At 37.7% G+C, this 21,198-nt stretch overlaps 2 protein-coding genes across 2 annotated transcripts; one reads left to right on the plus strand and one right to left on the minus strand.

The window, feature by feature from the left end:
• Positions 1-1,032: 1,032 nt before the first annotated feature.
• Positions 1,033-7,841, plus strand: LOC103929678 (auxin response factor 7). Its single transcript, XM_009338903.3, has 14 exons — positions 1,033-1,873; positions 2,415-2,530; positions 2,615-2,710; positions 2,843-2,899; positions 3,010-3,165; positions 3,273-3,357; positions 3,502-3,592; positions 3,681-3,845; positions 3,946-4,141; positions 4,363-4,501; positions 4,694-6,687; positions 6,957-7,147; positions 7,239-7,415; positions 7,502-7,841. Exons 1-13 carry the CDS (start codon positions 1,831-1,833, stop codon positions 7,372-7,374), a joined length of 3,465 nt encoding a protein of 1,154 aa, XP_009337178.2. The 5' UTR covers positions 1,033-1,830; the 3' UTR covers positions 7,375-7,415; positions 7,502-7,841.
• Positions 7,842-7,971: 130 nt separating this feature from the next.
• LOC103929679 (20 kDa chaperonin, chloroplastic-like) lies at positions 7,972-10,123 on the minus strand. Its single transcript, XM_009338906.2, has 6 exons — positions 9,963-10,123; positions 9,662-9,834; positions 9,071-9,250; positions 8,829-8,984; positions 8,431-8,508; positions 7,972-8,326 (listed from the first exon to the last, which is right to left on the minus strand). Exons 2-6 carry the CDS (start codon positions 9,830-9,832, stop codon positions 8,153-8,155), a joined length of 759 nt encoding a protein of 252 aa, XP_009337181.1. The 5' UTR covers positions 9,833-9,834; positions 9,963-10,123; the 3' UTR covers positions 7,972-8,152.
• Positions 10,124-21,198: the final 11,075 nt, after the last annotated feature.

The following is a 21,198-nucleotide window of genomic DNA, read 5'->3' on the forward strand; positions in this document are numbered from 1 at the left end:
TGCATGTAAGGTTAAAAAAAAAAATTATCCTAATTTACTGTAAGGTACAATGTTAATGATTGTATATGTTATAATTTGAACGAATTAATACTCCGTCTTTACATGCCATATGATTACCATCGCACAAAAATATGCCGCTTATTAAGGGTTTGGATACCTTAAGTTTCTTTCAAGCATACAAACATATCATTTGGTGAATAAATTTAATAAATAAAATTCCTATTGCAAATAGTCTGTTTTTGAAATGCCCTACTTTGATTCTTTATATTAAAATTGATCAATACTGTCTCACACGTTGTGCTTCGTACATGAATAGTTTTTGACGTCAAATTTTTACTAGTATGCTAACGTGGATTCCCAAGCTGAGAGTTTCGAAAACAACAAAAACCATTTGTGGTGAAAACCTGTGAATAAATCAATTGACTTAACAAGGGGAAATCTGAACTTAACAAGAATCTGAGGTGAATTTGGTGGCGAATTTGATGATTTAAATTTATATAAAAAGCAGCTGGGGACAGAGGGACTGATTAGGAATTATTATTAATCAATGTCTGCAGACAGTATAATCAGGTTAATCCGGTAACGATTTTTTTTTTTTTTTTTCCGAATCTTACACGACTTGTTAACTTACAAAAAAAAACATGAAAATAATAAATTTTGGATCAATTCATTAACGAGTCGAGTCATTATTTGATCATCCGTTAATGAGCCAGTCGTTATCAGATCACCCTAAAAGCTCTAATAAGATGTCATTTGACATATCTGAACATTAGTCATGACAATTTATAGCATGACTTGACAAGAAAAGACACAACCCATTAACGAAATGGATCATTATTAAGTCGCCTGTTAAGAAACCTTTAAGATAACGAGTTTGACACGACCTATTAAGATAAGGGGTATGACACAAAAATACACGAATACGATTCGCTTGTTAGGCTTAAGTATAACATACGCTAATGAATATGATCCATAAATACTCAATGATGGTGTTTAATTAAATTAATCCCTGTTTTCATATTGTTAATCCTTTTGTTTTGTTTTTTAGCGAAGTCTGAAGAGAAACCGTTTGAGTGAGAAGGAGATAGTGAACGCTCTGCCTTGCTCTGCTTAAGTCTATTTCATGTAGGGCAGTTGATTTCATAAAGTAATAAAAAAGCTGTCCGAGCTTTGTTTGCTTGCTTTGCTCCCTCTCTGGTTTCCCGGCGACACGTTAGTTTCTTTTTTCTTACACTTCGATCCCTTCAACAATTCCGACTTCACAAAAACCCAACTTTGCAAACTTTGCAAGAACGCCAAAACCCAAAAAAAAAACTTTAACCAAAAGAAAAAATACAAAGTCTTTGTCTTTGTGTGATCATCTATGTACCCTTTTCGTTTTTGGAGTTTATTCAAATAACCCAGTTTCCAATTTGCTTAGTTTTTTCAGCAGGTAGGAGTTTTTTTTGTTGATTTGACTGCTTGAGCTGCAAAGTTGTGAGTTTTTTTTTTCTGGGTGTGGTTTTGTATTTTGTTTGGTGGGCTTCATCAGGAATTCAGGGAGGTTTGCTAAGATTTGGGCTGTCTGGTTTTGAAAAGGGCAATGACGGGTTTCTTCAAATTTGGTGAAATTTGAAAAAAGTCAGAATCTTGTTGCATTTTTGAGATTGGTAAAGGAATTGGTTATCTGGGTTCAATGTGAATTGGAGAAGGTTTTGAATTGAAAGTGGTCGTTGGTCCTCAAGCTCCTTTCTTTTTGGAACAAGTTGTACTGCAATTACTGGGTTATGGGCTGCAGGTAGACGAGCAAGAAGTTGAATTTCTGTGAGAAAAATCAGTCAAGTATTAAACATGAAGGTTCCCACCAATGGGTTTTTAGCAAATTCTGGGGAAGGTGAGGCTTCCTGAATTTTGGAAAATTTAGTCCTATGTTTGATGTTGTTTATTAATTTTTGTGATTTAGCTTTAGTTGGATGCTTTTGAAATGCTCTCTTAACTTTGATTTCTGCAGAAAGTGGAAGTACTTTTATGGTTGGGGATTTGAAATGTTCATTCTTTGATTGCACTTCGTATGATTTCGACTCATATATTCAGTATATGAATTGATCACTTTCCAAAGAATTATGTAATATTTCTGTGCAAAGTTCTTGATACATAAATGATTTGCGGTTCTTAAAACATAATTTGAACCACTTTTGAAATAAACTATATATTTTAACACGACAGATCTTGTGTTCTTCGAATCTCATACGGATAATTAGGCTGTTGTGGCTGAATTATGCAAATATTGTATGATCTGTTAATTTTCAGATATCGTATGACATGGTATCACGGGAAACAAATCTGTTTTCAGAAGTTGATCACTTGACATTTAATTATCGTATCAAGAGTTTTGACTTCTTTTCAACGCTGATGAAGTTTTGTTTTGTCTGCAGCCGGAGAACAAAAGAGAATTAATTCAGAGTTATGGCATGCTTGTGCTGGGCCATTGGTTTCTTTGCCTCCGGTTGGAAGTCTGGTGGTGTACTTCCCACAAGGCCACAGCGAGCAAGTGCGTCTTTCTCTATATATGTAAAGAAGCAACGGTTTTTCTGAGATTTGGGTTTCTGATGGAATTATCATAACTATTTTGCAGGTTGCAGCATCGATGCAAAAGGAGACTGATTTCATACCGAACTACACCAATCTTCCGTCTAAATTGATATGCATGCTTCACAATGTCACATTGCATGTATGATAGTTCCACGCAGCAACTTTAGAATGATGAAGTTTATTTTACGGATGCAAAGCTTTTTTGTTTTCTGTAACATGGTTGATTTTAAATACATTACTCATGCATCTCTACATTCGTTTTATTGTACAGGCTGATACCGAAACAGATGAGGTCTACGCACAAATGACTCTCCAACCAGTAAACAAAGTAGGTCAGCCATTCTTTTTGTGAATTAAGCAATACTTTACCTGCTTCCCCTTTCACATATAATCATGTTTCATGTTCACTTATTTGCAAAACTGTTTGAAATTCGGCAGTATGAGAAGGAAGCATTGCTGGCATCTGACATGGGCCTCAGACAAAGTAGGCAACCTGCTGAGTTTTTCTGCAAAACTCTTACAGCTAGCGACACGAGCACTCATGGTGGATTTTCTGTACCTCGTAGAGCAGCTGAGAAGATCCTCCCACCTCTAGTATGTAAACCTTTGAAACTTTGTATTGTTATTTGAAAATATCAAAGAAGTCGGTGTAGTCCCTTCTGTGTAGACTTGTGGTAACTAGAAGCAGTTATCTTTGATAGGATTTTTCTATGCAACCACCTGCTCAGGAGCTTGTTGCAAAAGATTTGCATGATAGTGTGTGGACATTTAGACATATCTATCGAGGTATTTCCCTCTTTAAAACATACTCCTAGTGTTCTCGTCCTTCCTCAAAAAGCTTAAATTGTTTCTGCTTTTTGTTTTTCTTATTAGATATTTAGATGCAAATATCTGAATTTTGATTCTAACTGTGTAGCAATTTCATTCCAGGCCAACCAAAACGGCACCTGCTGACTACAGGTTGGAGTGTTTTTGTTAGCAACAAAAGACTCTTTGCTGGAGATTCTGTTCTTTTTATAAGGTATGAAAGATGTTTTCAGATAGATGATTAAATTCATCCCGATATACTTCCCTTGGTTAATGAGTGACAACAACCTGGTTGTATGCAGGGATGAAAAATCTCAGCTTCTCTTGGGTATAAGGCGTGCTAATAGACAGCAGCCAGCTCTCTCGTCATCAGTCATTTCCAGTGATAGCATGCATATCGGCATTCTTGCGGCTGCAGCTCATGCTGCTGCAAATAACAGTCCCTTTACCATATTTTACAACCCAAGGTAACACTTGGATGTTTAGATTTTTCTTGTTGGTTATTAGGAAATGTCGTCTGTAATTACTCTTTGATTGGTTTCTGACAAAATTTATTTGATCTTATAGGGCAAGCCCTTCTGAATTTGTAGTACCTCTAGCCAAGTACAATAAAGCGATGTATACCCAGGTTTCACTTGGCATGCGATTCAGAATGATGTTTGAGACTGAAGAGTCAGGAGTACGCAGATACATGGGCACAGTCACTGGCATCAGTGATTTGGATCCTGTTCGATGGAAAGGTTCGCAGTGGCGCAATCTTCAGGTATTGATTAGCCATTCATATGGTATTTAGGCATTAGCTTAAGTTTACATAACGTTGTGTGCGTCTTTATCTGAGTGACACTTGATTGGTCTTTTTTTTTTCTGCTCAGAGTTCATTTTGTAGCTCCCATTACCAGATGCAGATTGAATTGAAATTTTCTAGGCATTCTAGACATGTACTTAAGCTTAACCAGATATTGATGTTCTTTGTACTTTTAATAGGTTGGATGGGATGAATCAACAGCTGGTGACCGGCCTAGCCGAGTTTCAATTTGGGAAATTGAGCCTGTTATAACTCCTTTCTACATATGCCCTCCTCCATTTTTCAGACCCAAGTTTCCCAAGCAACCAGGGATGCCAGGTAAACCATATTGACAAGTTACCTAGATTCTTTGAAGTTTAGAGTCTTCAAAGTCGAGTAGCTCGTAAGGAATGTGTTTAAAAAGTTAGCTTGAAGAAAAAAATTTGCCAGTGGAATCCACAAACATTGTTTGTATGTCCACGTGTATCATATCCTGTCGGAAAATCTGTTTGTAATCGACTCCTTTTGCAGATGATGTATCCGACATCGATAATGCTTTCAGGAGAGCCATGCCTTGGCTTGGAGATGAATTTGGCATGAAGAACTCGCCAAGCTCGTTTTTCCCTGGTTTGAGTTTGGTGCAGTGGATGAACATGCAACAAAATAATCAGTTTTCAGCTGCTCAGTCTGGATTTTTCCCATCCATGGTCCCTCCAACCGGCCTGCAAAATAACCTTGGTACTGATGATCCATCCAAGTTGTTGAGTTTTCAAGCCCCGGTGCTGTCTTTGCCCAGTCTCCAGTCAAATAAATCAGCTCCACAAAACCATGCTAGTCAAATGCAGCAGCCGAATGTGACATGGGCTCAACAGCAGCAGCTGCAGCAGTTGATGTATAATCCTATGAACCAACAACAGCAAAGTGACCCCCAGCAGCAGCAGCTGCAGCAATTATTGAATTCTTCGGCGAGCCAACATCAGCAAAATCAGCCCCAGCAGCAGCAGCAGCTGCAACAATTACTGAATTCTTCGGCAAACCAACATCAGCAAAATCACCCCCAGCAGCAGCAGCAATTATTGCAGACTCCAACGAACCAACAGCTCCATAATTTCTCCCACCAGCAGCAGCAGCGGGAGCCTCAACAACACCAAGAGCCACAAAACTTGTTGCAGCATCAGCAGCTGCATCAACAGCAAGCACAACGGCACCAGCACCAGCAACAACAATTATCTCAACCGAATCCGGTAAATGATGGTTCTGTTGCTCCTAACCAGGTCCCGGGCCAAAATTCACAACAACCAGTTATGTTGTCCCAACATCAACAGCAGCAATTACTAACAGGGAATACCCAGCAAGCTGTCCCTTCTTCTAGTAAGAATTCATTTCAGTTGCCAACTGGACAACAAAATTCACAGCTCCAGCAGCAGCAACTAGAACCGCAACCAAGCCTCTTACAAAGGCAGCAGCAGGCAGCACAATTGCAATCATCCCCACATCAATTGTTGCAACAGAGTGTGTCACAGAAAGTACAGCAGCAGCCACAAGTACAGCAATCATCTCCGCAGGGCATCTCTGAGCAACAACTCCAATTACAGTTGCTGCAGAAGTTTCAGCAACGGCAGCAGCCACAATTACTCTCCTCGTCAAGCTCACTTTTGCAGCCTCAACTCTTACAGCAGCAGCTGGCCCGCCAACAAAACCAGCAGTTACAACAGTTGCCTATGACTCAGCATCATCAGCAACAGCTAAGTGGCAACAGCTTCTCGACGGACAAACTTCTCAACAACTTTGCAGCTCCTTCGATGATGCAGTCACAACATATGCCTTCTATCCAGCCCCAGAACCAGCACAAGCCACTTACAGCAATCAGAAGCCATTCCGGTCTTACAGAAGGCGATGGTCCATCATGTTCAACCTCCCCTTCTACTAACTGCCAGATGTCTCCATCAAACTTCTTGAACAGGAATCAGCAAGGAATGGCCATGTTGTTGGGGGATTCAGTGGCCGAACCAGCTCATAATTTGGTTCAGGAGCTTCAGAGCAAGTCTGATGTTTGGGTCAAACATGAGCCGCCCAGCTCAAAAGGACCGGACCATATAAAATATAAAGGTACAATCACTGATCAGTTGGAAGCTTCATCATCTGGAACATCGTATTGTCTGGATACTAGCACAATCCATCAGAACTATGCACTTCCCACCTTCTGTTTGGATGGTGATGTTCAATCAAATCCTCGGAGCAGTCTTCCATTTTCCGCTAATATTGATGGATTGGCACCGGACACTTTGTTGTCAAGGGAATATGACTCTCAAAAAGATCTTCAGAACTTACTGTCTAATTATGGTGGGACGCCAAGAGACATTGAGACAGAGTTATCCACTGCTGCAATCAGCTCTCAGTCATTTGGGGCACCAAACATACCTTTCAAAGCTGGGTGCTCAAGTGATATTCCCATAACTGATGCTGGAGTTTTAGGCAATGGATCGTGGGCAAACCAGGCTCAGCGTATGAGAACATATACAAAGGTTTGTCACTCTACTGAATAATTTTTGGTTTGTTCATTTTGAAGTGAGGTGCATTTGTCATGAAATTTGTAAACCAACTACGCTGCAACTGGAGGAAACTTCATCGCATCTTCACGGATTCAGCTAGTATATAATGATAATCTTATGACTCTCTTTCCATTAAGTTTTTTGCTGTTTCAACAATGTCAAGATGTCGTGATATATATTCATTTTCTTCATCAAAATACCTTTGCCTACCCTTGCATAATACTGAATTCAACAATTTCCAGGTTCAAAAGCGTGGATCTGTGGGAAGATGCATTGATGTCAACCGTTATAAAGGCTATGATGAGCTCCGGCATGATCTTGCTCGCATGTTTGGGATTGAAGGGCAACTAGAAGATCCACACAGGACGGACTGGAAACTTGTATACGTGGATCATGAAAATGAGATTCTTCTCGTTGGTGATGATCCATGGGAGTAAGTTCAAGAACCCTGCAATAGCAGATAGCAAAACCTTTTGCCTTTCCATTCGCTTTTCCTCATATATTCCTTTTTTAATTGCTTTTAGGGAGTTTGTGAGCTGTGTCCAGAGTATAAAGATATTGTCGTCCGTTGAAGTACAGCAGATGAGCTTGGATGGAGACCTCGGCAACATTCCAGTCCCCAATCAAGCTTCTAGCGGAACTCACAGTGGAAATGCATGAAGACCTCAGTATGATGATAACTTTGCAGCCTCGTTTTACCGGTAAGGGTTCAAATATTGAAATGATCAAGTCTTCAGCAGATGAATTCCCGTATGGTTTGCAACTGAGCTGTAATCGTTGTGAACAGAATTCCTCTCGTTCGATGCTAATACAACAATCAGAATTGGAGTCTCCCCAATCGTCGAGGGACAAAATTGTTCCTTGTCCGGTGTGGAAACTACTGGTTCCTCGAGTTTGGTTAGTTGAGCTCCTTTAACTTCCGGTAGCAGGTCGGCCGGAGCTCGAAGACATCTCTAACACAACGGTGACTATAGTCGTAGTCCTTGCATATATTGTTGTTAGCTTCATAAGTGGGGTTTTTGATGCGGTACGGCGAGATGAAATGTATAATATGATCTTTCTTTGAGACGATTCGACATTCAATTTATCGAATCGAAGGGATGGAATATAGAACTCAAGTTATAACTCGTTTCAGATGTAATGGGCCCAAGTTTTCGATCACAAAAGAATCACCTCGTCAAAACACCAAAACCTCCGTCCGTCGATGAAATTTCAGGCGGAGGAAACATTTTCCGGCGAAAGCTAGAAACTTTGATATGTATAAACCCCGAAGATTAATTTCCGAAACCATTTCAACCGCAATCGTTATACTCCAACTGTTATTACATTCAAAAGTACAGAGAAGGCAGTTGAGGCCCTCAAATCTATGTGATCAGAAAATGTCTTAAAAGAAACTCTGCGAGATATTTCAAAAACTTGAGCTCATCTAATTCAACAACTAAGAAAGTATGGCGATGACATCCGAAGCTCTCAAAGCTATGTACTCAGTACCGTCTTTGCCCTTGAAGTCATTCCCTGCATACTTGGAGTACAAAACTGTGCTTCCCTGGGATATGGATAGTGGTTTCCTGTTTCCTTCCTCATCAAGAGTACCGGGTCCGACAGCAATCACCTGTTACGTCATAGGCAGAGCATGAACAACAATGTCTCACAAGAACCTCATCCACAATAGCATAAATGCCTTGAGCTAAGATGAAAAGTTTCATAACCCCTTACCGTGCCAATGGAGGGCTTCTCCTTGCTAGCCTCTGTCAGCAACAAACCTCCGGCAGTCTTTAACTCGGCCTCGGCAACCTGCATTGGTTGTACATAGGGGCAAGACAATCATGAACCTTGGTTCAAACATAAGGGAAAATGAAGAGTAGCTAATAAGCCCATATTAGGGTGCGGAAAAAGCATATAAACTGACAATTGGTAGTGTGAAACTGAAGAGACAATCAAGTGTGACTATAAACCAAGCCACGTCGAAGCTCTAAATGTTCGTCAATACTAATAAGAGACCTAACAATTACTAACGGCCCAGGACCATTATGAGATCCTTCCAATTTATGCTTTACTTCAACAACAAACTCTTGAAACAATTTATTACAAAAGTTTCAAGTTTCAAAGGGCACCTTGATTAGAACTCTATCATTCAAAGGCTTGAGATCCTTCACATCTTCGGTTTCAAGAATACCGACTATGTCATCATCCTTCAGGATAAGATGCTTCGCACCATTGAACTCCACCTCTGTCCCAGCATACTTGGAGTATACAACTTCAGCACCTGTCTGTACCACAGAAAGCAATCAGTAAACAGAAAACCTAAAAATTATTGACTGTTGCTGAATAGGATTATGCGGAAGACATCACCAACCTCCACACTGATGCCCACTTTTGTCTTCCCAATTGTTTTACCCTCTCCGACAGCAACAACTTCACCCCCTTGAGGCTTTGTCTGAGCTGTGGTTGGAAGTAAAATTCCACCGCCGGTCTTCTCTTCCACAGTCTTGATCTTCACAAGCACTCTGTCGCCCAAAGGCTTAATTGAAGTGTACTGCAGAATCGAATCAGACCCCATTAACATCAGATAACCTACGAATAGCATGGAATTGATAAATTCCACAAAGGACCTAACTTTATCAAACAACCAGCACAAGAAACAAGAACAGGCAGACTTAAATCAAAATTCGAAACCTAACGCAATAGAAACCTTATCCAGAACAAATTTTCGGGTCAACAATCATAACCCAATAAGCAAAACCAGTTTCAAATTGCAAATCTTCATTGGATAAGATGAAATGGGTAGAGATTAAAATTCAAATTATGCATTCATACACATTAATCAAACATTTATCACCCCTAAATTACACATACAAATAGCAAAACTGCCCAAAGCAACCAAATTTTACCCTCAAACAAAATGAACCAGATAGAACAAAACCAAAGAAAAAGTGCAAGTAACAACCTTGGGAGCGACTGTAGTGGCGGCCTTGACAGCGAGGCCACGGAAGGAGCGGTGGTTGACAAGACAGACACATGCCGGAGACCCGAACTTGAGGTTTGAAGGTCTGAGCCCTTCAAACGAAGCCAAACTCCTGGCCGAGATCCACGACGCGGTCAGCTGAGCTGCTGCCATTTCTGCAACAAATTACCCAAAATCAAATTCATCAATTCACCATAAAAAATGAAATAAAATCGTATAGAAATGCACAACAGAACAAAACGCAGATAAATACGATTGAAACGACAACGGAAATGGAGATTACCTGTTGAATTTGGAGGGCGGAGAGAGAGGGCGGAGGAGAGGTTGATGGGCTAGTAGAGTAAAGAAGATAAAACCCTAGAGTGTTTGCAGATTGCAGGCTTTTGGGTTTTATCAGTTGCTAAAAGACGCTTCTAGAACTCCTCTGTTTTTGTCCCCCTGTTTGGTTGCAGTTGTGGTTCGGGTGCCTATTCAATTTGGGTGGGTCAGCGGTACCCGCCCGAGCTCACAGGCTAGAGTGTATTGGAAAATGGGGCAGAAGTGGGCATCTCTCTACGTGGGTAAGGTTGGGCCATCTGTTTAGTTGTGTGGTCATTCTCTAGTTCTAAATTATGTTCTTCACAATATTTTTTTTTCGTGTAGGGAGCCTGACTCGTTTTTTGAGCATCCGAGAGTTCGCTTTGTTCTCTGTGTGTCGAAACCCCCATGTCTTGTGTGCCTGGATTCTCCTTATTCTGCATGTGAGGTGTCCGCATTGTTTTGCGTGCCAGAAGTTTGCCTTTTTTATGTCCATGAAGCCCGAGTCGTTTTGGCATGCACAGAGACAACCTTGTTTTCCATGTGCAAGGATGGCCTCGATTTGTGCGAAGTATCCCACTTCGTTTTTTGTGCATGGAGTCTACCTTGTTTTGCGTGCATTGAGCCCACCTAACATCCATGTTTTTTTGACAAAATTGCAAAATTTTCATTTTCGCAAAATATTTTTCATAAACATTAAGTTAAACTTTTTTAAAGAATTTGGAAGCAGTTTTACGGTTTATTGAGTAACAAATGTATATTTAGTAGAATATTTAACCGAAATAAAAAAAAATAAGTGAAAAATATAATAGTGAGCCCAGAACATTGTCAAATGAGATTCTACACTCAAGAATCTCAACAGAAAGTCTCACAGTGAGGTGAAGGTGAAAATAAATAAATTGAATGGTGATTTATGTATGAATTTGCAAAACCGATTGAAAATCGTAACATCCACGTTTTTTTTGTAAAAAATGCAAATTTTTTATTTTCTGGAAATATTTTTCGTGAGCATTAAGGAAATCTTTATAATGTATTTGGAAGCGGATTTACGATTTATTGAGCAACATGTGTATGTATAGTAGAATATTTAATCCGAAAAGTAAACAAAAAAGTGAAAAACATAAAGATGTTAAAATGTATATGTGACAACCCGTTCCAAATTTTACGTTTTTATTTTATTTTAAAAAGCGTGAATTTACGAAATTGCCCTAGAGGCAAGGACTTTGACTTCCGTTGACCATCGACTTGAGAGATGTGGGACTTATTCTTTTAGCATATTCTTGTAGTACTCGTGGATGTGAACGCATAGGCAAAAGCCGTTTGCAAGTCTGGATTATAACGGTATAGTTATGGACGTTTGAAAATGGCTATTTAAAGTTTAGTTATAAATTATTTGAATTCCCACCTTGTGGGAAAGTGGCCAATCTGATTTTAGGCACAAATAGGAAGGAACCAATTAAATTAGAGGGAGAGGGTGAGACCCAATTAGAAATAGAGGGTGAGGCCAATCTGGGTTTTTCCACTCGCGACCACCCATTTTCCAAGGTCGATTTCGGCCAACTCCGGTGGAGTTTTTCGACGCCACCACCACCATCTTGAAGCTCTCATTCCCCTCTAAAAAACCCACACAAGAACCATCTTTATTAGTCATGGTATGTGGCGGTTTGAGGCCACGAAAGTCAACGAAAATCAACGGTGCTCCGGCCACTCTTTTTGATTTTTCGGCAAATCGGCAAAGTGATGGCCGATGCCACCACTTGGGCTTTGTAGCCCATTATCCCAGGAGAAAAACCCAACCAACCTTGACCTCGTTGGACCACTGTAGAAGACGAATCGACACCGGGAAGTTTTAGGCACCCGCCGGCTTTGTGGGCAAAATTGACCATCTTCCGTCCACTTTTGAGACGTGATTTGATAATTGGTCACAGGTGACAATAGATCGTGATGTCTCGATGTGCGTGCAACATAATCATAGCGTGGACTCCAGGTGAGTGGGCATTTTTCTTTCATAGGCATATAATTGATAGTTCCACAAGCACTTCTATAGTGATCTATGCTTGTTACCTACAATTAATCATTTCGAACTACGAATGGCTTGATCCCTGTTTAGGGTATGTAGGCAGTCTAACAAGACGTTAGATGCAGCCATATAATAAATGAGATTAAATAATTGAGACAATAGTCTTGTTTAGTGAATTGAGCAATGTGAAGGACATTGGTGGGAAGTGTGAGATTTAGCTTTATGATTTGGCGATTAATGTTGATCATGAATCAATTCGTGAAGAATCAAGAAATTGAAGTAAGGAAAGGTAAGTAATAATAGTTAATGAAACTAGGGTCTAATTGGGCTTAACACTGATGATTATTCTCAAAAGTAAATAGTTTGGGAGTAGGATGTTATTGATTGTACATGTTACACCGTATTATATATTTTGGAAATATCATGAAATGTTTGGGTATAGATTGCATCATGGCATATTCATATGGATATTACCTGAACCTAACTATTGTGAATGCTTTGAAGTGCTATATGACGCCGCGGACGCCCAGGTAAGTTTCAGGTAAGTACATGTTGATGTTAGTGATGGTAGTGAGTATGATTATGCTGAGATATAGTATAGCTCATAAACCTGCACCCCGGTGTTAGTGCTCCCGCCCGTGGCCAGGGCACAGTCCTTTACGTGATGTTCACCTCCCGCACCTTACGCTCACCTTGGATCCAAGGTAGGTGCATAGTCCTGTCGTACATACCACTTTAAGTGGTTCCGACTCGTAGGTGACCCGCGATTATTCGCACAGTCTTCACGTGATCGTAGCACTTGAGCGTATTTATTTACACCCAGTCCTGTCGTACAGACCACTTTAGGTGGTTCTGACTCGTGTGCAGGTATACTTATTGAGCTATTGGCTAGCCATAATTGATGAGATATGGATAAGTCGTACTGGTCACTATAGGTGACTCCGACTTATATGCTAGCCATAATTGATGAGATATGGATAAGTTGTACATGTCATTTTAGATGACTCTGACTGATATATCATTTTGTATTGATTAAGTTCATTTGGCCTACTTATTAATGTATGGTGGAGTTGATGGCAAACCGTGGTTTTGGTCATTTCTAAGTATGGTTTGGATATATGTATTTATGTTGTACTGTCCTATAGAAAACGATAAGGGAATTACAGTGAGGGGTTATTACTGATAGAAAGGTTATCGTTTTGGGAAGCTTGGTTTTACTGTTTACTCACACTTTTTGTTTTGAACCCCCCCTTCAGGTTTTAACTGCTGAGTTCGTATCGACGAGGATATATAGCTAATCTTAGTATTGGTGGCTACTTTTAAGGGTATGATTCTTACCTACACTACTTTACCTTACTTATGATTTGACATCGCGTGTGAAATGGGTTCGCTCCCACTCGTAGCGCACTCTAGTATTTAGACACTTTTAGATTCAAATTTATTCACATTTTATACACTATCACACTTTATGGCTTCGTCACCTTCCAGGTGTCGGCCAACACAGTTCGATTTGGGGTCCTAGTGGACATTTCGGGTCGGGATGTGTCAGTATATTTAGTGTATATTAAAAAAAAATACAAATGTTAAAATCACTTGTTGGTGAGGTTTAAACAAAAAATAGCAAAATTTTGTTTTGTTAAATAGTCTTTCACCTTTTTTCTGTTGACAAAAAGGGTTATATTAATATCTAGTTTAGATTTAGATAAAAGAAAATTAAAAAAAAAGAAAAAAGGTTCAAATATCTTTAAATTTAGGTTTTAAATCCTTGATTACAAGTGTTTATATACGAATTATAATAGATTTTGCACGAAAAATATATTTTGAAGAACATGAATATGATAGCTTGTTGTGGTGGAAATTTTCCTTTATTTCTCTTACCATTACAACAAACTATCATATTAATGTTCTTCAAAATATATTTTTCCGAGCATTGAGCCCGAGTCGTTTTCTAAGCACCTAGGAGTTCGCCTGGTTCTGTGTGCGCAGAGACCGCCTCGTCTTGTGTGCCTAGGTTCGCCTCGTTCTGCATGTGAAGTGCCCGCATCATTTTGCGTGCTAAAAGCTCGTCCTTATTTATGTCCACGGAGCCCACATCGTTTTCGCGTGCATGGAGACAACCTCATTTTCTGTACGCAATGATGGTCTCGATTTGTGCGATGTATCCCGCCTCATCTTCTGGAGCTCATCTCATTTTGCGTGCCAAAAGCCCGCCCCATTTTCTGGGAGCAGAGCCCGCATTGTTTTGCATGCCAGGTTCACCTCGTCTTAGCGTGCATGGAGCCCCCCTAACACCCATGTTTTTTTGACAAAAATGCAAATGTTTTATTTTCGCAAAATATTTTTCATAAGCATTAAATTAAACTTTTTAAGGAATTTGGAAGCAATTTTATGGTTTATTGAGCAACGAATGTATATTTAGTAGAATATTTAACCCGAGATAAAATAAAATAAAAGTGAAAAATATAGTAGTGAGACCCAAAACATTGTCAAATGAGGTTCTACACTCAAGAATTTCAACGGAAAGTCTCATCTTTATTTTCAAAACTTCACAGTGAGGCAAAGGTGAAAATAAAGAAATTGAACGGTGATTTATGTACGAATTTGCAAAACCGACTGAAAATCGTGAGTGTTAATCCATGTTTTTTTTTTTTTTGTAAAAATGCAAATTTTTTATTTTCTGGAAATATTTTTCATAAGCATTAAGGAAATCTTTATAATGTATTTGGAAGTGAATTTACGATTTATTGAGCAACAAGTGTATATTTAGTGGAATATTTAAGCCGAAAACTAAAAAAATAAGTGAAACACATAAAGATGTTAAAATGTATATTCAGTGTGTGTGTGTATATATATATATATTTTTTTTTTTAAATTAGAGATGTTATAATCACCTGTAAGCGAGGTTTAAACAAAAAATAGCAAACTTTTGTTTTGTTAAATAGTCTTTCACCCTCTTTCGGATAACAAATAGGATTCTATTAATAACAAGTTTATATTTAGATAAAAGAAAATTTTAAAATAAAATAAAAAAGTTTTAAATTTAGGTTTGAAGTCGTTGATTACAAGTGTTTATATACGAATTATAATAAATTTTGCATGGAAAAATATATTTTGAAGAACTTGAATATGATAGTTTGATGTATCCCGCCTCGTTTTCCATGCGTGGAGTCCACCTCGTTTTGCATTCATCAAGCTAGCCTAACACCCATGTTTTTTTACAAAATGCAAATTTTTTATTTTCTCAAAAAAAAATTCATGAGCATTAAGCTAAACTTTTTAAGAAATTTGGAAGCAATTTTACGGTTTATTGAGCAACAAATCTATATTTTGTAGAATATTTAACCCGAAAACTAAAAAAATAAGTGAAAAATATAGTAGTGAGACCCAAAACTTTGACAAATGGGGTTCTACAATCAAGAATCTCAACGAAAAGTCTCATCTTAAGTTTCAAAACTTCATAGTGAGGCAAATGTGAAAATAAATATATTGAACGATGATCTATGTATGAATTTACAAAACCGACCGAAAACCATGCAGTGTTAATCCACGTTTCTTGTAAAAAATATAAAATTTTTATTTTCTCGAAATATTTTTCGTGAGCATTAAGGAAATCTTTATAATGTATTTGGAAGTGGATTTACGATTTATAGAGCAACAAGTGTATATTTAAGCCGAAAAGTAAAAAAGTAAGTGAAAAACATAGAGATGTTAAAATGTATATTAGTGTGTGTGTGTGTATATATATATTTTTATTTTATTTTTTAAAATTAGAGATGTTAAAATCAGCTGTAGGTGAGGTTTAAACAAAAAATTGTTTTGTTAAATAGCCTTTCACCCTCTTTCAATTGACAAAGATGATTATATTAATATCTAGTTTAGATTTATATAAAATAAATTGTTTTGTTAAATAGACTTTCACCCCCTTTCACCCTCTTTAAATTTAGGTTTTAAATTGTTGATTACAAGTGTTTATATACGAATTATAATAAATTTTCGGAAAAATTATATTTTGAAAAACAAGAATATGATAGTTTATTGTACTGGTAAGAGAAAAAAAAAATTTAGCAAAAATGATCCAAATTCTTAGGGTGCCAAAAAGTCACATTTTGAATAACAAGAATATGATAGTTTGTTGTAATGGTAAGAGAAATAAAAAAAATTAACAAAAATAATTCAAATTCTTGGGGTGCCAAAAAATCACGTGACTTTCTGACACCCCAGGAATTTGAACTATTCTTTAAAATATATTTTTCTGTGCATGGAGCCCGACTTGTTTTCTGAGCACCCAGGAGTTCGCATTGTTTTGCATGCGTGGAGATCGCCTTGTCTTCTGTACCTGGGTTCACCTTGTTCTACATGTGAGGTGCCCACATCGTTTTGCATACCAGAAGCTCTCCTTTTTACATCCAAAGAGCCCGTGTCATTTTGGCGTGCACGAAGACCGCCTCGTTTTCCATGCACAAGGCTGGTCTCGATTTGTGCAACATATCCCCCTCGTTTTCTGTGCACGAAGCTCTCCTCGTTTTGCGCATCAGAAACCTACCCCATTTTATGTGAGTGGAGCCCGCCTTGTTTTGCATGTCATGGTTCACCTCGTTTTGCATGATTCAAGCCCGTTTAACACCCATGTTTTTTGACAAAAAATGTAAATTTTTTATTTTTGCAAAATATTTTTCATGAGCATTAAGTTAAACTTTTTAAGGAATTTGGAAGCAGTTTTACGGTTTATTGAGCAACAAATGTATATTAAGTATAATATTTAACCCGAAAACTAATAAAATAAGTGCAAAATATGGTATTGAGGCACCGAACATTGTCAAATGGGATTCTACACTCAAAAATCTCAACGGAAAGTCTCACCTTAATTTTCAAAAAAATCACAGTGAGGCGAATGTGAAAATAAATAGAACTATAGAGAGATCACACACAAAATAAATGTAGAATATTTAAATTCTTTATGTCCCGGAAGAAGTTCTTGGTTATCATACACATAGGAAAGCACGCACACAATTGGTTAGGTCCTTCAATATATAGATTTTAGTGTTATTATGCTCACTCGCTTTACATTGGTTCGTCACACCTTGTCATTTAAACCTAAAGTGAGTGGGAAGATATAACATGTGAGTGGGTATAGCATATAAGTCCCATACTTGATCAAGAAATTCTTCCATTCGGCTGCCACTTTCACAGTAGGTGGGTTTCATGTAGCGCTTCGACTCAACTGTTGTGAGAGTACTATCGTATACAACCAGCCGGGCGATCAATTTGGTGCCATTCATTTTGAGCGTGATGTCCTATTTTGCAACCTTGCTCAAGACCCCTTCATGTTCCTATTCATATAGCCGTCATTTCGTAATTCGGCGTGCTCAAGTTGTTATCCTTAACTAAATCACCATGATAGAAAGAGCTCATGGAAACTTTGCTGGGGAAGTAGTGAAGGGTGAAGGCATCAGCAACACTACTTGTGGTCGACAAAAACTCATGGAAGAGCTTTTAGGCATCAGCCACACTACTTCCCAGAACTTATGGTGCACCAAAAGCTTGGAAATCCTCTTCCACAAGCACACTCGTGTCTTCTAGCATGGATTAGGCTCCACCTGAGAGCAGACGCTTCAGCCAAAAGAACACCTCCAGAACCAAATTTAGCTACATGTGTCATGCATTCGGATTATAATTCATTTACTTTGAATCTATCATTGTTCACATTTAACATATTTTCCACTTGTTAGTTCCTAAGTTCAACAATCCAATCAATTTTGAAATCTTGGGTTCGTTCCTTTAGGTAATAAAGTTATTCTCAAATAGTTAGTACATGTTGTTGAAGAATATAAGAATCTCATATTAGAAAGCTTACAAAATTAAAAAGAATTTGATTTTTGGGAAGTATCATGATTATCCAATAAGAAGGGTTTCAATTTTTTTAAATGAACGATTGGAAGACCTATTGATTCTAACAACTGATTGCAGAGTTGATCATTCGGACCTAGCAATTCATAGATGAAAAAATAACGTACATAATGTTTTATTCCACCTCTACAGCGATTAGAAAACTTACAACCAATTTGTTGTGCAAGTGATCCAATGCAACTTGGAAAGCAAAATAGGAGTTCGTCTCTTTGAAACTAAGTCTCACCGCGGGATAGATATTAATTCCAAGTGGGCGGCTTAAGGAGCTAGATGACCATGAATTCATGAATCAGGTGCTAACTAGCTAGTTGACTGTCAATTTAGTTTCCCACACTATTGATTGTCAATTTAATTTCATTTTTTATCATAATTGTGTTCAAATTCAGCCCATATATGTATAAGATCGGCAAGAAAACGTGCGAAGTGGGGGCAACTAAAATGATCGTTTAATAATCATTTTGGTTTTATATAGAGAAGAAATGCAAACGGAAAATAAGAGATGAAGGATAGTGAGAGAAATGTATAAGAAAAAACACACACGAAAAACATTAAAAATGAAAACAAAAATTTATTTTGTGTTGTTTTCACTTTTAAGGTTTTATTTTCATTTATTCATCCGTTATTTCTTATATATACATTCGTCATATTTCAAGCAGAAAAAAGTGAAAAGCTAAAAAACAAAAGAGTTATAAACCGAAGTAGAAGAGAAGTATACCCTGAACAGAAAGATAAGAGATGTTCAAAATCATTTACGCACTGCAATGTTTTTTTTCTTTCTTAAATAATAACGCGTGATTGAATTGAAGTACTACTGGTAAATGAATTTAAGTTCTTCTATAACTAATTGGTCTCGTGGAAATTACAAAAGCTAATTAAATGAACATTTACACATTGGAGATATTTTTCAGTGTAACCGTCACACGAGGTGGTAAACCACATGTTCCTATATAAATGGTGAGTTATGTGAGTTAAAAGGTTAATAACTTAAAAATTAAAAATTTTCACCACTTGCATAAAAACATATGGTGTACCATCCGTATTTCCATCACAACTAAAAATTTCTCTACGCATTGAACAGAAAGGTGAAACAAATTAATACCCGTAAATAGAGATTTAGAGGAAGAGACAAAGCACAGTGAAGAGACATGCAACAGGCATGGGGTTGGGAATCTTCGGATCAGCTAAGGTTTTAGCCCTAGATGACGCAATCCCAAAGACCTTATGTTGCATAGAGCAAGCGTGCGTCATCTCGGATATGGGTTATATATAAGTTCAGCAGTTTCTGAGAAAGATTAGATTTTGAAGACAAATTTGACCAGTGCAATACGACGAAGCTGGGAAACCGAGTAATCAATTGGAACTTTGGATAAGGACGACCAGATTAGAATTAAGGTGAAGACGAATACGTTCGTCAATGAAAAAGCTTTGAATAGCCAGAACTATATCCTAAACAACTATGTTCCAACAAGCAATTGGAAGATGGACCCGAGAAAGTGAAAGGTTCCACGCTTTTAACTGCAGCATGTACTTTCTTTGGAGTCGAAACTCTTAAGCAAAGACACATTTTCTTCTTTAGTTACCAAACTGACCTGGACTAACCACGGAGCGGATCTACCTTGGGGCAAGGTGGTCAGTAGTTGACACTCGCAAGCTCAGAAATCTTTTACAAAAGGGCTGGGAGCTGCCCTTTAAAAATATAAGATGCCGTTGAAAAGTGTCCTCCATCTGCTAAACGAATTACCTTTAGAGGCATTAGATAGGGTAGTTGCTAGCCACATGTATTTGTATGTCTTGTTATGGGATTTGTCGAGAGCCTCATTCAACATACATTGGCATCTGTCGGCATACTCGCTTAAAAGCTATTAATATCAATCGACATGCTCGCTTAGAAAATGTTAGTATTTGTCGACATACATGTAATATGACTTGGCAATTGACTTCAAACCTACTAAAACTCGATAACATGCTAGTTTGCATGTTATTATGTCCATACAAATATTGTGCGTTGTACGTGCGATTCTTACAAACCTCCAAATATTTTTGGAATGTGCTTCTAGACTTGCCCTTTCATTGTTGTTCAGGTTTGTCCCGCGGTGACGCTGCTACTAGACTTACCCCTTCACTGTTGTTCAGGTTTGTCCCGCGGTGACGCGTAGTTGACGTTGAATTGATATCGTACCGTAGTTGTTGAATCAAACTTTTGGGTGTGCTGAAGCTATAAATGTACCTATTTTGGTCTTAAAGAGTAAAAGACGAACGGCGTTGACGCTTTTTGATATCATTTTCAAATGCTTAGGTTTGTGATGACGCATTTGGGAACTCAATTTGTATACTACATTAGTTTATAAAACAGACAAAGAAGCATGTGTATGTAGTGCACAATTTTATTCTATTTAAATGCAAATATTTCGTTGATACACTATTGATATCGTCGATTTTGCTAAACTTAATACTTTGACCTTACTATATGAGACTGTTTTTGAATGGAACATTTCAGCTCATAAGCGTTTTTACTATATGTACTTTATTATAAACATGTTGAGAAAAATGTTTTTAAAAAAAATACTTGTCATGTGGTTCTTTAAAAAGCGCTTCTATAATATATAAACACTTTTAAACGTTTATGCTTATAATGTTAGGGGTTTTGGTCATTTCATTCTAGAAAAAAAGTCTCAAACAAACTTTTACTGCACTTTATAAATAATCATTATTTAACGCTTGTGTTTACATATGTACCATGTATGTTTATACTAAATTCATAATTTATAATTGCGGGCTGACGATCGAGTTTGAATCATTCTTAGTAACTTGCTAGTGAGTGAACTAATTCATAGTAATAGTCTGTGTGTGCATATATATAGATGAAGATTTTGGACTTCATTCTTCGGTTCTACCATCTTTTTTCATTATTTGTTTAATAAGCTTGACAATATCAAATTGAGAATCATGCGCGTGCTTACTCTTATTTTAATAATAGAGGCATGTTTATATATATATATAAATATAAGGATTCGAAAATATACGCTTTTGATACACATTTTAACACACAATTTGTAAAGTATTTCAACGATCTGAATCGTTTTTGTTTTAGTGCATCATTCACGTGTTATCTTTGCAAAAAAATAGACAAATCTGAAACCATTATGACATTCAGTTGTATTGAAGAAAATTGACAAATACGATTTTACAAAAAACACTAAATTTAATTCAGCGGTCATATAGTTTTGAACTGTGGGGATTTCAGTAGACATGATTTTTTAAGGTAAGACATAAAAGATAAACGATTGGATCGTTA

This window comes from the organism of the source record quoted next, unplaced genomic scaffold (assembly GCF_019419815.1).
Source record: "Pyrus x bretschneideri cultivar Hongxiangsu unplaced genomic scaffold, Pyrus_bretschneideri_v1 Contig8, whole genome shotgun sequence".
Classification (NCBI taxonomy): domain Eukaryota; kingdom Viridiplantae; phylum Streptophyta; class Magnoliopsida; order Rosales; family Rosaceae; genus Pyrus; species Pyrus x bretschneideri.